This window comes from Phocoena sinus, chromosome 15 (genome assembly GCF_008692025.1).
Source record: "Phocoena sinus isolate mPhoSin1 chromosome 15, mPhoSin1.pri, whole genome shotgun sequence".
NCBI lineage: Eukaryota > Metazoa > Chordata > Mammalia > Artiodactyla > Phocoenidae > Phocoena > Phocoena sinus.
In genome coordinates this window covers 42,841,381-42,859,257 of record NC_045777.1, presented here as the reverse complement: position 1 = coordinate 42,859,257, position 17,877 = coordinate 42,841,381, and the positions used below count along the sequence as shown (strand labels likewise).

Below are 17,877 nucleotides of genomic sequence, written 5' to 3'. Positions count from 1 at the left end.
TTGGCCCGCACCTGGCTTTCCCTCCTTTGACCTCCCACATCTTCTCACGGTCACTTGTTCTTTCTCTGCTGTTAGTTACCTCTGCTTCGTGTACCTTTGTGTGCTCACAGTGCTGCGGTCAAAGTCATTCAGACATCATATTTACCGGAACGGAGTGGAGAGACCCGTGGCTTTGGATGAATCTCCTTCCTTTGTGTGTTATGGAATCTGTTTTCCTTGATTACTCTGTTGCTTTTTGAGTTTTACAAAACATTGCCTTGTCTGATATAACCAGAATAGATGCCTGGATTTTTAAACATTTTAATAATAAGAACCTTAAACAATTTCCTTCTTTTATAGTATGTATACTATAGTATCTGAATTATGTTGGAAAATAGGATGCCCATTACATTTACTCGGCATATGTCCAGGGAGCTGTGCGAGGCCTTGGTGGCATATGAAGAGTTTTAAACAGGGTTTTGCTTCAATTTTGGTATATAGCAAGGTAGACAAGATGTATGCAAACATATGCAATAGACTCATAATACGATGTGCCCTGGGAGAGTCGTCTCTCAGAGGTGGGAGAATTACTTCTGGATGCAGTGCCCAAGGGGAGCTTTGTGGAAGAGGAGGCCTCAGGCCTGGAGTTTTCAGTGGGGCCACAGGATCACACAACTGCTTTCACATTGTCACCTCTGTGAACAGCACCCCGTGGAGTTGTGCAGACTCCAGCAATAAAAAGCATCGAAGTCAGAAAAACACAGCGTCTGGCTGGAGTGTCAGGTTCATATAAGGTAATCATGATAAGAAGTCCAGAAAAGTAGCCTTGGGGCATGTCGTAGAGAGCCTGAATTGCTGGGAGGAGTTGAGGTTTGCTTGCTTGTTCATTCATTCATTCATTCATTCAGGAGGTGAGGAATTAAATGGATTTGAGTCAGGGTATAAATAATGGAAAATGGTGATCGTCTGTGTACTTTTTATGAAGTTTTTTTCTTGACTTGGACAGATTACTTGTTTGCTGACAGAGCTCTTCACATTATTATTATTTTCCTCTTAACATTGTTGTTATTGTCATAATCATCTCTTTCTAGATACCAGAAGGAGGGACTGGGGACTCAGGAAGAGAACGGACCAAGACCTTCACCTATGACTTTTCTTTTTATTCTGCTGATACACAAAGTCCAGATTATGTTTCACAAGAAATGGTATGGTATTTTCAAAATCTCTGTTTTGGTTTATTTTCATATTGAGAAAAAACATGCCTACCCTAAAATTCTTTAAAACGTCTTGCTAATGTTTTTCTGAATATGATTTATGTAAAATTAGCCTTTGGTAACTCAGCTTTTTGCTTATTACATAGCACCGTTTATCTTAAGCCTGAGATGAATTCCATCCCCAAAAGGTTGATTTTGTTTTTTTCCCACTTTGGAGCATGATGGTCATCATTTTTGTTTCAGAACTCGGCAGTGATGACTGTTTTAAAGGAGCTTTGCAAGTAAAGCATTTTTTTGGGGGGGACATTTACAGGCATACTTCATTTTACTGTGCTCGATGTTAACGCTTTTCTGCAAATTGAAGGTCGAGGCAATCCTGTGTCGAGTCTGTTGGCGCCATTTTCCCAACAGCATTTGTTCACTTCATGTTTCTGTGTCACATTTTGGTAATTCTCGCAATATTTCAAACTCTATCATTAGTATTCGATCAGTGATCTATCGTGTTACTATTGCAAAAAGATTATGACTTGTTGAAGGCTCAGATGATGGTTAGCATTTTTTAGCAAGTAAGTATTTTTTAATTAAGGTATGTATGTTATTTTTTAGACAGAATGCTACTACACACTTAATAGACGACAGTATCTTATAAACATAACTTTTATTTGCACAGGGAACCAAAACATTTGTGTGCCTCTCTTTATTGCTGTGGTCTGAACTGAATCCGCAGGAACTCTGATGTCTGCCTGTGTGTACTGCTAAGCCTGGCACATAACTCAGTTGGCCTTGAGTCCTGCTGCGATGCAGAGCTTTAGGAGGTACACTTCACACCCAAGTCACATTCCCCCTGCTTGGATGCATCATTGTAGGTTCTAGAAAGAAAGATTCTAGAAAGCAAGATCGTTTTGTTCAGAATCTTTCTAGAACCTAGAATGAAGCTGGAATTTGTCCAGGAAACCTGTGCTGTAGGCTTTTGTGATCTGAAATGCAGACATGAGATGGGCAGATAAGAACAGACCTGAAGATCCTCCCAGGGGACCGTCGCTTGATGGTGTGTCATGTGACCAGAAGGACTAGTGTATTTCCCTGGCTGGGGCAAGCAGGGTGTTGGAGCAGAGCGGGGTTCTGGTGAAACACGGTGTGGGGTAGGGGGGAGAGCATGGCCGCATGGCGGGGCTTCTCCCTGGCTTGTTAACAGCTTCTTAAGAGGCATGGCTTCAGCTCTCCAGGTCTTAAAATGAACGTGAATTCCTGTCCTGCCCACCCAGGCTTGTGACCCACACGATGGCATCTTGAAGTGGTATCCTGGTGTAGTTTCTTGTAACTTCGTGTGTCCATGTATTAGAATCTCAGCGTTGCCTGGGAAAGTGTTAGAAATGCAGAATTTCAGGAACTACTCCAGACCTGCTGAATCAAACTGCATTTTTTAGCAAGATCCCCAGGTGAGTTGCACGATCCTTAGCATTTGAGAAACGTAGTTGGTTTAGGAATGGTTTGTTGGAGGAGGCTGGCTTTCTGAGGCGATGTAAGTGTTGGGAGTTCAGATTGGCTGTGAACGTGGAGAAGTTGTTCCAAGGAGAGGCCTGCAGTGATAGTATCTGCAAGTTGTTGATTCAGTACTGGGGAAACACAGAAAGGATGACAGCAGTAGGAATGGGGGCCGTGAGGAGAGATGGGGTGCTGGGCATGAGAGAGGGGCCGGGAGAGGAAAGGTGAACTAATGCTGCTGGAGTTTGCAGGGGAATCAGAAACGCTGCTTGGTGCTCAGGGGTGCTGCCTCGTTTAATCCTCACAAAGAACCAAATGAGGTCGACTTTAGCTCTATTTTTCTTTGTCAAGGAGACTCAGCTAAAATAACCTTCTCAAGTCTGTAGGTCTAATCGACTGAATAGTAGCAGAGTTGAGATCCTGGGGCTGATGTATACGGCGGTGGAGATACCCCTGGAAGGTCTTAAGGGTTTAAGGATTGGCAGCCCTGTTGAATGAATAAATGGATGAGCGAGTGAGCGAAGATGACGTTGGTCCTGAGGCAAGTGGATCAGTCAGTGTTGGTAACTAGGAGTCTGGTGAGGAACAGAATGTTGCAGCTAGTGGAATCCAGATTTTGGCTTTCAGGTAGGAATGCAAATGAAGTGGCTGGTACGAGGGAGTTTAAGGGTAAAGCTGGTTCATTACATGGTCCTCAGAACATCTTCATTAGAGGATGAATGAGGGCCATGAAGGTTTCCCTCCTAAGTTACCCAGCGAGCCGCTGGATTTCCCCCCTGTTTAACCTGGATTTGAGGCCTTTTGGGGACAGGGGCTGTGCCGAGGGAAAGCCCAGGGACGGGAGTGGTGGGGTGGACAGCAGGGCCTGGCTCCCTGGAGACGCTCAGCAGGCGTTTGCTGACTGAGAGGCCTTGTCTACGGGTGGGTAGTTCATTTATGGAACAGGTCACATATCCTGGGTTCAGTGAGAGTCAAGGTCAGGGAAGCAGTAACACGTTTAGCTTTTTTTTTTTTTTTTTTTGCGGTACACGGGCCTCTCACTGTTGTGGCCTCTCCCGTTGCGGAGCACAGGCTCCGGACGCGCAGGCTCAGCGGCCATGGCTCACGGGCCCAGCTGCTCCGTGGCATGTGGGATCCTCCCGGACCGGGGCACGAACCCATGTCCCCTGCATCGGCAGGTGGACTCTCAACCACTGCGCCACCAGGGAAGCCCACGTTTAGCTCTTTTGGGAGTTAAAAATAGCTGCCCAGAGTTTAAAAATAGTTTGAGAATGAAAAGAGTTTTCAGCTGAGGAGGAGACTTTCCCGCTTCAGGTGTCTGCGCTTCAGAGGCTTTGGGTTCCTTGACTCTGGAACCCAAAGTCATGGAACAGTCTCAGGTTATTTATATCGTACATTCAGTTCAGAACTGAAAAAGCCTTTGAGATATGTTAGTAAACACTGCTTTCTAGCAGAACCACGTGTTAATAAAACCAGCAGAGATCCAGGAACACTCCTAGTGTTTTTTTTTTCCTCTTTTCCAGTTGTATTGAGAAATAATTGACATACACCTCTGTATAAGTCTAAGGTATACAGCATGATGGTTCGCTTTACGTATCTTGTGAAACAATTATCGCAATAGGTTTAATTAATAACCATCCTCTCATATAGATACAATAAAAAGAAAAGGAAAAAAAACTTCCTCCTTGTGATGAGAACTCTTAGGATCTCCTCTGATAACACCTTTCCTGTGTATCATGCAGCAGTGTAAACTGTACTCACCATTGTTGTTTATTATATTCCTAGTGCTTATTTCTCCTGTAACTAAGTTTGTACCTCTTGACCGCCTTCTTCCAAGTCTCCCTCCCCCAGCCTCCCGCCTCTGGTAACCACAAATCCGATCTCTTTTTCTGTGAGTTTGGCATTTTTGGGAAAACACCTATATTTTAGACACTCTGTTAAAGAGAAGGTAATCTTCGTCATCTCTACTTTGAATAGCTGGTGTTGTATCGACTAAAGTTTTCACGCTGCCGGATCCTGCACGGGAACTGAGCCGACAGTTCTCAGGCTTAGTGTGATGTCGGCCCTTGTCTTTTTCTTCTTTTTAAAAATCGTTTAAATGAAGAGGCATCTTGAGACAATATATCATGCCCATTACTATAGTACAAGTCAAGTTTCCCATAGTGTTAAACAAATTCCAAATAAGATGACCGTTACTATTTCTTCCTTCCAAATTAATGTTAGATTTAGAAAAAAAGTCAGTGAGCCATTTAAGTCCATACTCGTGTCAATTAAAGACCATTAAGTAAGGTCTAATTTTCTTAATTGTTCTCCAGACTACAAAGGGAGGCTTTGATCTCGCACTGCCTGTTCCTTGATTCGACTTCGGAGAAACTTGAAACCTAAAATTTCCCAGTTGACAGCTGGATGGAGAGTCTTTTGTTTTCACAGCGCCCTCTTGTGGGCACTTCCCCTCAAGCGAGGCCCTGCGATGCCTCCCTTTGCTCTGTAAGTCAGCTCTGTAGCCTCTCAGACAAGCAGCGAAATGGCTCTCGGGGAGCCTGGCCAGGAGGGCAGGACGTCAGCCAGTCGAGCAGCCCTTCCTTCCCCACCTCGGTTTGGTAGACGATGGTAAATCAGTCCTTGGTGGGAGCTGCAGTGGGGTAGCCGGTTTTCCCTGCTGGGAACCCCGTAGGTGTGGGCACCGTCCTGCTGCTTCTCTGGGTCCGCAACCGACTTGAAGCTGGGACCAAGCCAGGCCTGGGTCTCAGCGCCTCCGGACCTGCATTTTCTAGGCCTGTCGTGCGGTCACGTCCACCAGTGCCAGGCCCCCCGCCCCCTCCGGGACCCCCTGAGTCTGGAGGAACTCCAGCTGAGTTAGCTTTCTAGAGACTAAATGAGGAGTAAGGTAGCAGGTGTGGATTTTAACCCTGGGGAAGAATTCCATTTTGAAAACTTTGGGGTTTGGTTTAAATATGATATTTTCCATGACTGTTTTAGCCCCAGACAAAAGTATGAGAGAAGAGCCTTCCTTTATTCTTCCAGAAGCTTTTGGAAGGCTCTTCTTTCTCTCCAGTGGCACTCTGTGAAGTGGTTAAAAGTGACATCTGCCTTTTGGTTTTTGTCTAATCAGAAAGAATTAAATAAATATTTAGTTTTCCTCCTATTCCATATATAGTGGTGAAAATGAACCTCAGATGGTTAGTCTGGAGCCCAGAGTCCCCCTGGGATTCCTGGTTCTGCTTCTTCACAGAGGTGTGTGTGTGTGTGTGTGTGTGTGTGTGTGTGTGTGTGGGGTCTGTCGGGGGAGGCCGTTCCACGTAGGGTTGGGGCTCCCAGATTGATGTCGAGAGCGTGGGAAGAGGACGCGGCGTCTACTCCTGTAGAAGCGCAGGCTTTGGCTTCAGGGAGGCCGGGTGCAGATCCCACTCTGCCGCCCTCTGTGTGCCCAGTGACCTAACCTCTCCCCCTGGACAGTGGATCTAGGACACTACTCGCCCCGAGGACTGATCACAGACATGGTGTGAGCTGCTCTAGTTGAAGGTTGAGTTAGTCATCTGAATGTGGAAAAAGGATCAGAAAATATCAGCTCGTAAAGCTGAAACGGATGAAACTTAACTCAGAATGAAGGAGAGTAATGAGAGGGTCCTCTGTGGAAGTGGCTGGGTTGGAAGGATAGTCTGTACATCTTTGACGCCACCGAGGAGACGAAGTCTAAACAAGATGGCAGGAAGACGGTGCCTGGAGCGTCCTTGGCTGACAAGCTGTGTTGGTAGCAAGGATGTCTGTGTGGGGAGGGGAGAGCACGATGGCCAGTTGTTGTCAGCCCCGTCCCGGGGTGGTATCTGGCTGGAGGGCCCAGATCCCTATGGGGAGACGATGGTGTGTCTTGAGCTGGGCTCACCCGGCATCACTCACGGAGACTGTACCCTCCCGAGGGGCTGGTGAGGCTCCCGCCCTGGCCTTTGCGGGGGACCCCACACCTTTTCCTGGCTCTGACTGAGAACCTGATCGTATTCCCTCTCTGGTGTCTCTTCAGCTGCTGATGTGCCTTGTTTTTGAAGCAGGGAGGTGTTCTGTGTGCCCTTTGTGTCCTGGTCTCCCCTGCAGGGAGGGGGCGGGGGCCAGTGTGAAGGCAGGAGGGGGTTAGAAAGCTTTGGCTGGTCCCCGCCCCAGCTGGGTGTAAGGAGGATGACCAGGCATCTTGATTTGCTTCTTTTACATCGATTGTGTGGGTCAAGTATTTGTCCTTCACCCTCCTTCCATTCCCCAAAGCATCCTAGTGCAGTTGTGTGGTGCGGTGGACGTGAACTCAGGCCACCGTAAGTGCCAACCCAGGCCCCACACAGCTCGTCTTCCTGCCCTCTCCATCCTGGGCAAATGTCCAAACAGGAAAATGCACTGGATTCTGACTCGGGAGAGCCTGGCATCCTAGCCTCATCTGCACCCACTCATCACTCAGCTCTGTGAGAGCCTCCGGAGACTTACTTTGATGAATGGCCGTATCCTTAAAATGATGACATTGATCTGACATGGTTTTTGGGCCGTAACTTTCTGGCTGCTGTGACATTGAATATTTAGTTTCTGGAAGGTCTGGTAGCATGAATCACTTTATAAGTTTATGTAATTCTGAAATGGTAAATCATCACGCTTTAAAATCGTCTTTGTTTCTAGATATGACTGTCACTTTGCCTTGTTTACCTTTTTCTATTTCAGGAATTTTTTGTTAACTTAAGTGGAAAAAGGATGGGGTTGCTTTCTGCTTGATTAAATCAAATGAAGGAAATCAGAAAAGTTTCCTTTTGATTAAAAACTGGGGTATACACTTATTCTGTTGTTAACAGCTCTGTAGTGATTTATTTTGCATGGTGTAATCCTTATGAAAGTAGTATTCAAGAATACTGTCAACACTGAAGGAGTTTTTATTAAAATCCATGGTAATTGTATCTTTTGTGGTTTTTTGTTTTTTTTTTTTCCTTCTTTCAGGTTTTCAAAACCCTTGGCACAGATGTCGTGAAGTCTGCATTTGAAGGTTATAATGCATGTGTCTTTGCATACGGGCAGACTGGATCAGGAAAGTCATACACTATGATGGGAGATTCTGTACGTTGTTTACACTGTGTGGGAAGAAAATTTCTCATTATCTCTCTTTGGACTGATAAAAGTATCTCTTATCTACGTGGTCTGTACTAACTTGCTTTTCATGTTCTGATCGTTCTTTAGCGATAAGGTAAAACTCAGTAATAAGTTGGACGAAATTTCCTTTGAGAGATTTTAAATTAGAAATAGTTTTAAGTTTATAAGCATGAATAATGGATGGGAGTCTCAGTTCATTTTCTGTTTTTAAAAGCTTTATAATCTTATCAAAAAAGTATGCTGGGCCTACAAGTAATTTATTCTTCTTTTCTGCCAACCCAACAGTTTGAATAAAATTATTGAACTCTGTTCTATTTAAAATTATTCAAAACATTTTTCCCCAAGAAAAATGTAAAAAAAGAGTCTCTTTGGTGGAAAGGTACTACATAAATCCAGTGAATACATAAAATACGTTAGAATTGTACAGGTTATGTAGAGTCTACGTAGTTATAAATATGTAGAGTCTAGTAGTTATGCTGTATAAATTAGGAACCTTAAAGTTATACTTGCCCCAAAATATGGCAGAGGAAGAACTAGACGTGATTGTAGGAACTTATCCCATTCTGTGTTTTCTCCAGACCTGGACAGTGCTTGTGTGTTTTACTTTTCTCATGTTGTGGTTTTGAAAACTGTTCACGGAGTCTGAGAGGTGCCAGCCTGTTCTAGATGTGGGGGGACTAGCAGAGGATGGCTGGGTTTCCTGCTGACAGGCTCGGTGGTGCCTTGAATGCTACAGGCTCGATGGTTAGTGGAAGAAGTAATGCATTAAAGGAGGACAGGTCTTTCCAGATGTAAGCCTTCGAGTGCATGTGTCCTGGCTTCTTAAATCCAGGCATTTTCTTTCCAGGAGAAGAAAATAAACGCTGGGCAGTGAATCTTCAATGCTGAGAAGTAGGGAAGAATAAGAGAAGAACAGACAATTTCAAGAGTTTCATATTTCCTTTTACCATTACTTCTCTCTTCCTACTTTCCTACCGTGCCTTTGGAGAAAAAAGCCTTCTCTAAAAATGAAATTTACATGTTGATTCCCTCTTAGCTAGTTTATGTAAGTTCAGCAAAGCACTCATAAGTTACAACTGTTTTTCTCTGACCTTACAGTTGAGTACCATTTGGGTATTCTTTTTTATTTTATTTTTTAAAGTAAGAAGAAAAAATGTGGTGAAAGGCCCAATTTTTCTTTATAAGAATTGATACTGATTTAATGGTATCAAGGAAAAAAATTCTCCTAAACCTGTGATGATATATATATATATATTTATTTTGGGGATGGGAGATTGGGTGAAAGTAGGGAGGGATTTCAGAAGAAAACACTGAAGCCCTAAAGTCTGGCTTTCTAACGAGAACATTTTTACCTCGCCTTTGGTACCGTTCTGAAGCTCGTCAGCGTGTCAGCGCCAACCGAAACGTGACTATTTGAAAGCTAGAGAATAAGTCGTCTTATGTTTGCAAGCCACGATTTAGCTGCTGAACAGCTGATAACTGTATATTATCATGGTCCCAGCAGGTAGAAATTCGAAAACTCAATCCTCTCATTTCAGAGAGTAGGAAGCAGCCCTGCAGGGGATGAGTGCTGCGCCCTGGGCCCTGGGCCGGGCCTGCAGGCCCCTGGAGCCTGAGTCCACCCCAGCCAATTGCAGATGCAATCGTCGGTTGCTTTTATTTCAAGTGACAGCTGAGGCGTCCCTCCTTCCCACTGCAGGGCGATTCTGGCTTAATACCCCGGATCTGCGAAGGGCTCTTCAGTCGGATAAATGAAACCACCAGATGGGACGAGGCATCTTTTCGAACTGAAGTCAGGTAGGGCCCATGGCCTGAGTAACTGAGTGTGAGCTTGATTTAAGGCACAAGGAGTGGATAAAGCCTTTGGATTCCTTAGGGGAGAGTCTGCCTCTCCCCCTCCTGTGCTGTGCCGGTTGGAAGGCAAGCTTAAAGCACATATGTGTTCAGTGACTTCCTTGGGTACCACTTGGATTGGGGTTTGGGAGGCCGGTAGAGGCAACCCGCCTTGGTCAGAAACTAACGAAGGATGCTCACCTCAAATGGAGTGAGCTTTCGACCTTTCAGTGTATACCCACTTGCCTTATTCTTTTATTTGAATAGGATTTGTGTTATTCTTTATGTTGGTAGGATCACTATAAATCTAGTATTTAAATAAATCTGGGTGGTTGTGGTGTTTTTTCCTCCTTGAACCTAAACCTGTGTGGGGAGGCAGTTTCGTCAGTGGTTTGGGGGCAGACGTGGCAATCAAGGGTTCTCCTGGCTGCCTGACCCTGCAGAGGCTGTGAGGCCTTGGATAGGTTGTTTAAATCACCCTGAGCCTCTATTGCCTAACCTGTAAAATGGAGATAGTAGTAGTACCTACCTCTGGGCTATTGTAGGGATTCAATGATCCACGTAAAGTGCTGTACCTGACACATGGTTACCACCCATAAATGTATGTTGCTGATGTTACTGTTGTTGTTATTAATGTCTGAAATCATCTTACTGAATTCAACTCTATTTGAAATTTTTAGCTACTTAGAAATTTATAATGAACGTGTGAGAGATCTGCTTAGACGGAAGTCATCCAAAACCTTCAATTTAAGAGTCCGTGAGCATCCAAAAGAAGGACCTTATGTTGAGGGTAAGAGTGAACGTTTTCACAGCCCTATTCTTCTTGGGAATTTTTGTAAAAATAATAGTTTCAGAGAGAAAAAATGTAGGATAATGGCGAGATTTTAAAAATTTATTTTTGGAATCATTATAGTAAAAATTGCATGTGCTGTCACTGCACGATGTTCCTTTAACGCGTTTATACTTCACTGGGCGTTTGGTGATTTTGTGGGGCTTGCCAGTAGATTTCCTCTGGCTTTAAGAACTCCAGGAACTTGTTTTTTCCAAGTTCCCAGGCAAGATAAGCAACCCTACAGCCTGTCTCTTTAAATGGCCTTGCATTTTAGCTGACCTTAATGGTAACATGATTATAGGGCGACTCTGAGACCTCTCGCCTTTGGGAAGATTGTTTGCAGGTTCCTGTGCTGTGTTCTCGGCCTTTGTATTGTGCTACACTAGTTGTGTCACGGTCCTTTGTGAGGAATGTCCCAGGGAATGACGGGTGAAGGGCTGGCCCTTGCGAATTATTTAAAAAATAGGCTGGCTTGAAGGCTGTCTTTGGACTAGAACAGTCAGCTCTACACACTTCCTCTGTATACGGCTGCTGAGTTAAGGCTGGCCTATAAGAATCGCACACAGATCGGCTTTCCTGTGGCTATTGTCGTTCCTGTGTGTCTCGCTGGAGGCAAGGCTGAGAACTGGTCATGGATTTAAAGATGTTCCTGTTTCCGTTGTCTTTTTTACCTGGTTATACCGGGTGCACCAACAGGTCCTCATCTGCATTTTAGTAAATTTTCAATTGAACTTTTGCTTTTTAATGCCCAAAGTGAAATGTGTAACTGTGTATTTGTTCTGTGGAGCGTGGGATAACTATTATTGTTAATAGTTTTTAGCCTAACTGTGCCTTCATGTTTTCCCTTTAACTGTCTTATCAGATGTTAAAACATATTACAAAGCTGGGTTTGTGAGGAGACAGAATAATCAAGCAGGGTGAAACATCCAGAATCTGGTATAGATACTTAATGGGGATTTAGTTTCTAATAAATCTGCTATTCAAACATTGGGGGAATATGGGTTATTAAGCTGTCTAGGAAGAAAAAAAAAGTAACTTGGTACTGGAGCTCAGTTTTTATACTAGGGTAAATGGCAAATGGATCAAATATTTAAAAGTTAAAAGTGACATAATGACTGCAAGAAACCCTGGATTACTTTTTTTCCTAGAAATTTGGAGAAGGGAAGCCTTTAAAAATGTTTTACTTAAAATCCAGAAGCCATGAAGTAAAAGTGTTAAATTTGAAATGGTGAAACAAAACAAAACAGAAAACCAACTTTACACTTGGCAGAAACACCAGAAGCAAAGTAAAAAGCCAGTTTACAATGTGGAGGGAATATTTTCAATTCAAGTTTCAGACAAAGGACTTGTTAAGTCTAATATATAAAGAGCTCCTATAACTTAATAAAGGCAGCTCCAAAACCAAGGAGAAAAATGAACAAAGGATGTGACTAGATTGTCCACAGAAAAGGAAATACTGATGATTTTTAAATGGAGGAAAGAAGGCTCAGCCTCATAATCAGAGAAAAGCAAAACAAAAATTCTTCAAGCTAGCATCTGTTAACTGTCCCGGCAGATGTAAGGAACCTGGTAAGACAGTGTTGAGAGACAGTCTTATACCTTGTTACTGCTGGGTGTAAAGTGCCTTCTGTGGAGGACAGTTTTGTGATATCCATCAAAATTTCAAATGTGCTTTCATCTAGCAATTCCACCTCTTAAGAATTTATTTTGCAGAAATATTCACACATATTCGTAAAAACCGAAATACAAGATTATTTGTAGCAGCGTTACTTGTGTTGGAAGCAAACTCTCAACAACCTCTATAGTCTCAATAGGAGACTGTTGATTACAGTACATGCATAGAATCGAATGCTGTGCAGCCATAAAAGTGAATGAATGGGGCTTCCCTGGTGGTGCAGTGGTTGAGGGTCCGCCTGCCGATGCAGGGGACACGGGTTCGTTCCCCAGTCCGGGAAGATCCCACATGCCGCGGAGCGGCTGGGCCCGTGAGCCATGACCGCTGAGCCTGTGCTCTGCAACGGGAGAGGCCACAACAGTGAGAGGCCCGTGTACCGCAAAAAAAAAAAAAAGAATGAATGAAGGATCACTTTAACTGATACAGAATATTCTTCAATGTGTTATTACACAGAAAAAAGCAGGATGCGAAACAATGTGTATGGTATGCTACTATGTATAAAAGGGGAAAAAAAGATGGCTTAATAGATATGTAATTGCCTGTATACATATAGGTTATTTCTGGGAGGGTCTGGAGAAGCTAATAATGTTGGGTTGCCTGACAGAAGGGGAAGTTGGGGGTGGGTTATTGGATGGGGGAGGGGGAAGACCCTTTACACAATATACTTTTTGTAGCCTTTGATTTTAGAACCATATGAATGTTTCCCAACAAATGAATGGAAAGTTTCTTTAAAAGGGATTTAAAAGAATGTGTGTTTTGCATGGAGATAGTGTTTATATTTCCCTGGCTATGATTAGAGCTAATGAGGTTGATGAAGATATCTCACAGGTATCCTAAATACCATATGCGATAGGTATGCGTTATCAGGATTGGCGACCGACGCTAAGTGAGGTTAAGTGACTTGTTCACAACCGTGAAAGTCCACTAGTCAGTCGCAGAGCCTGGACTTGACCCCAGACAGCCCAGCTCCTGAGTCTGTGTTATAAACCACCACAGATTTGTACAGTCGTGTACTATCTCATAGAGGTACATTTCTTCTTCCATTTACTAGATACTGGGGAGACTTCTTCACCCTCCCGCCTTTTTTTTTTTTTTTCAGATTTATCCAAACATTTAGTACAGAATTACGGTGATGTCGAAGAGCTTATGGATGCAGGAAACATCAATCGGACCACCGCTGCCACAGGGATGAATGATGTCAGCAGCAGGTCTCATGCCATCTTCACCATCAACTTCACGCAGGTGAGGGCAGCTGTGGGGTGGGGGTGGGGGGGCTGGCTCTGTCCCTGAGGGCTTTCCCGGCTGATTGGCACCAGCTGAGGACTGACTCGTGGTGAGCCAGGAGAAGCAGAGGTGGCCGACTGCCGTTTCCTTGTTCATTAGACGTGAACGTGTGCTGTGTGCTGATTTCTCCGCGGTTACATTTGAAATCAACCTGATGTATACCCGTAAGAAATATTTAGCAGGCTTCTGCCGTGTTCTAGACATTAAAGAACTTGCTTTGTGCTTAATTAAGTCCAAGTTTTCATCGTTGCCAGCTCTGTGGGAGATAACAGGGTTGCCAGGCAGTGCAGCTGGAGGCCAAGGTGACTCATCGTGGTCCATTATGGCTCTGTGGAACTCACCCGCAGCGCTGCTTGTGATAATTAGAGAGATACTAAAGGACAAGGGACGTCTTTAAGTGTTAATGTAGGAATTCATTATGATCTGGAGGTGGAGCGCATTTTGAACGTGTGTAAATGACTCAGGGCAAATACGTTAACACCCAGACCGAGACCGGTGGAACGGATGAACATAAAGGTGTTGGGTCCTCTCAGTGCTTCGCACATGTTAGGAGTTTGGAGAGGACCTGGCCTGTATTAACCATTGAACACATCAGATAGAAAAACTTAACCTTTCATTAATGAGGAGGCTCAGAGAGCAAAGAGGATGAAAAAAGTCTCTAGGGTCAGTCGAAACAACTCCTGATAAATCCTCTACAAATTTACCTTTCTTTAGACCTTTTCTTTTGATTTACTGTCGTTTACTGGATTTTTTCCTCCTGTTTTCTGGTTAATGTGGATTAGGATGTGGCCGTCCCTAGTTTCTAAGAGGCTTGCTTTTCGATCACAATATGGTAATTCCTTTTTGGCGTTTTGGTTCAGACTGTAAAACGTAGGTTAAAAGTCTTTGGGAAAGTAAAATTTCGGTAGAATTCAGAATCAAGGAATACAGAATTTAAGATTTTCACTATTTTATAATTGTGAAACAAATCGAATTTTAAGATCGAATAACGGCTGAGTGATCTTTCAGATAATTGTCTGTATTTATCATATTTTGGAAAGCCATTGTGCTTGTAATGTTGCAGATTTGGATGAGAACAAAACTAATTATTTGTTTACTTATATTTTTCTTTGTGGAATGCCCCTCAGGGCCTAGTTTCCTCATCTGCCGTGGTCAGACTCAGCCCTTTTGAGAATGACAGTGATTTGGGTAATGGAATCCGTAGTTCTTCAGAAAGTTTAGGAATCACATATGGTAGGCTTCTGTTGTATTCAGTTTAATTTTTGTCATCAGGAAGAAGGCCAATGAAACAACAAAATTAAAAAATAAAATCTACCCTGAGAGACCACAGTGAGGAGCGGAAAATAATTAGAATTTGTGTCATAAACACATAAAACATAGAAAAAATGTTATATAAACATATAAACACTGGGGCTCTTTATACCTCTTCCACTTTGCTTTTATATTTCACCACAGGCAAAATTTGATTCTGAAATGCCATGTGAAACCGTGAGTAAGATCCACTTAGTCGATCTCGCCGGAAGTGAGCGGGCAGATGCCACTGGTGCCACCGGGGTCCGGCTGAAGGAAGGGGGGAACATCAACAAATCCCTCGTGACTCTGGGAAATGTCATTTCTGCCTTAGGTGGGTTCGTACTTGTCTGCTGCTTCTTCTCGTTCTTGGTGGTGTCATAGCAGCGCGGAGCACTTGGGTTTAATGTTTGTGTCACAAACCGGAGTAATAACCTCAAGGTTTTTTGAAGCCGAATTAGAGAAAAAAATCTTTAATGATTGCCTTTAACTGCCCCCCCCCCCTTTTGTTTTTCTCCTACAGCTGATTTATCTCAGGATGCAGCAAACCCTCTTGTAAAGAAGAAGCAAGTTTTTGTGCCTTACAGGGATTCTGTTTTGACTTGGTTGTTAAAAGATAGCCTTGGAGGAAACTCTAAAACTATCATGATTGCCAGTAAGGATTTTAAATTCTTTTTCTTCAGCCTACAGTGTTTCGTGTGAATTAACTGTAACTACTGAAGTTTAAAATGTCTCATTAGGAAATAGCACCTTTGTATTAAAAAAAAAGGTTTTCTGTTCTAAAGAAAAGCACCTTCTGCGATCCAGTCTACAGTATTGTATTATTGACTCTTTTTCCCTCTTCCTAGTTACATTAACTTGCCATGTTCTTGGTTATGCAAGCCGACGTCCATGGGGAATGATTCTTAGCTTTGCTGAAAGAACAGGACAGAAACTTCTAACGCTGCTAACTCGTGGGAGAAAATCATTGTAGGGACATAGAGTAAAAATAATTCCACTTTTTTTTTTCTATTTCAAAGCAGAAAATATGGAATTTAAGAATCGAGAGGAAAAAGCCCAGTAAATCTAGCAAATAATAACAGTGATATATGTCTATCTTTTCACTAATTAACAGGAAGAAGCAGAAAAGAGGAAAAAAATGTGCAAAGGGGAGGTAACTGTTGAGGAGAACTCAGAAATGCTTTTCCTCCTAACCACACCCCCATGTCCTTTCCATGTCCCCGTGTCTCCCTACACCCATGCCATGGAGTCCCTGTGGAGGCAAGGGCTCTACCTGGGGGTATGCACCCTAGACGTGGTTGTGTAGTCACTTAAGCCCTGAAGTTTGTTGGCATTGGGGTGTGATTGATTAACCAGAGCTTTAGGCAGAGAAGAATTAGCTGATCTACTGACTCTTTTCAAAAATTACAATGCTCTGGAGTTTTACAGGTGGTAGGTTTTGCCAGAACTTTTAAAAGGATTTAAATTTCTACTTTACATTGGAAGCGTACATAGTTTTGAAATCCTCTTCTTATATTTTCAACGGAGAAAACTCCCTAAGCTGCAGAGGAGATTTGGTTAGATGGCTGATTCTAAACTTAAAAAGAGCGAAATGGCATTTAATTTCGTATAGTGAGCACTTTTCCTATGAGTCCTCGATAATTTTTAATATTCATGACTGTGGCAATGAATATTTAGTCTATCCAATGACCTGGGGTTAATCAGACTTTTAAATTACAAACCAACTTTGTGTTAAATGAAACGGAGCGCCGGATAAATTACTTTTTGAATTCATTCTTCACAGCCATTTCACCTGCTGATGTCAATTACGGAGAAACCCTAAGTACTCTTCGCTATGCAAATAGAGCCAAAAACATCATCAACAAGCCTACCATTAATGAGGACGCCAACGTCAAGCTCATCCGTGAGCTGCGAGCTGAAATAGCCAGGCTGAAAATGCTGCTTGCTCAAGGGAATCAGGTTGGCTTTTTCTGAGACTTATGGGTAATTTTCTTTGAGTAATGGCACCAATTTCTAGATCTTAACGAGGCACTTATCTCCGTGGTTGTATTGATTTGAGTAAATAAGTGCTAAGTAAAGCTTTGAATGAGTTTGCCGGCCTTTCCTTTACAGCACGCTCCCGTTGGCCTTTGCATTCATTATGTGCTCCGTGTGTAAGATTTTATCCACTAAACCCAAAATGATTAACTATCTAATAGTTATCAATTACGGATGGACATTTAGCATGCAATAGGATTAGCAGCATAATCTCCATTAGTGGAAGGAAATCGAGGGGCTTGAGTAATGTTTAAGATTCTACCCAAGCATTTTATGACTTGAAAATGTATTTTAACAGAATGAAAGACTCGTTTGAGCACCTTCCTGAATCTCTGTTTTGTATCGCCCATTATAGAAGTGGTTATGGTGATGCAGGGACACGTGTGACATCCCTGTGGCCTGGCTCAGGCGATTTCCCTGGGTCTTTGTTTGACTGTTGAAACTGCCTCACTTCAGGATCTCTTGGGGTTTTTGTGAAGGAGCCTTGTCCTTTTGTGTTTTTCACAGAAAACTTCCTTATAATCTGCATGGTGCACGTACTGAGCTGCATTCTGTGCTCATAGTGTGGTCCGTGCTGTTAGGTTTGGGTACTATAGTGAGAGAGAATCAAGGAGCACTTTTCATTTATTTATTTTTTAATTCTATTTGTTTATTTTTTCCCTGTTCAAACTTTATTCTTTTTCTTTCTTTTTTTTTTTTTTTGCGGTACGCGGGCCTCTCACTGTTGTGGCCTCTCCCGTTGCTGAGCACAGGCTCTGGACACGCAGGCCCAGCGGCCATGGCTCACAGGCCTAGCCACTCCGCAGCATGTGGGATCTTCCCGGACCGGGGCACGAACCCGTGTCCCCCGCATCGGCAGGCGGACTCTCAACCACCGCACCACCAGGGAAGCCCTATTCTTTTTTTTATAAAATTTTAATTAAAAAAACAAACAAATTTATTTATTTATTTATTTTCAGCTGTGTTGGGTCTTCGTTGCTGCGCATGGGCTTTCTCTAGTTGTGGCGAGAGGGAGCTACTGTTCGTTGCAGTGCGTGGGCTTCTCATTGCGGTGGCTTGTCTTGTTGTGGAGCATGGGCTCTAGGCACACGGGCTTCAGTAGTTGTGGCACGTGGGCTCAGTAGTTGTGGCTC

The 17,877-nt window shown here is 43.3% G+C and overlaps 1 protein-coding gene across 1 annotated transcript in view; it reads left to right on the top strand.

Moving 5' to 3' along the window:
* The window catches only part of LOC116740472 (kinesin-like protein KIF16B), a 292,307-nt gene that overhangs the window by 33,352 nt on the left and 241,078 nt on the right, over positions 1-17,877 (top strand). The window contains exons 3-10 of the mRNA XM_032606120.1: positions 1,071-1,184; positions 7,644-7,760; positions 9,493-9,590; positions 10,307-10,416; positions 13,233-13,375; positions 14,873-15,041; positions 15,231-15,362; positions 16,491-16,666. Coding sequence (XP_032462011.1) covers positions 1,071-1,184; positions 7,644-7,760; positions 9,493-9,590; positions 10,307-10,416; positions 13,233-13,375; positions 14,873-15,041; positions 15,231-15,362; positions 16,491-16,666 — 1,059 coding nt within the window. The remainder of the gene's footprint in view (positions 1-1,070; positions 1,185-7,643; positions 7,761-9,492; positions 9,591-10,306; positions 10,417-13,232; positions 13,376-14,872; positions 15,042-15,230; positions 15,363-16,490; positions 16,667-17,877) is intronic.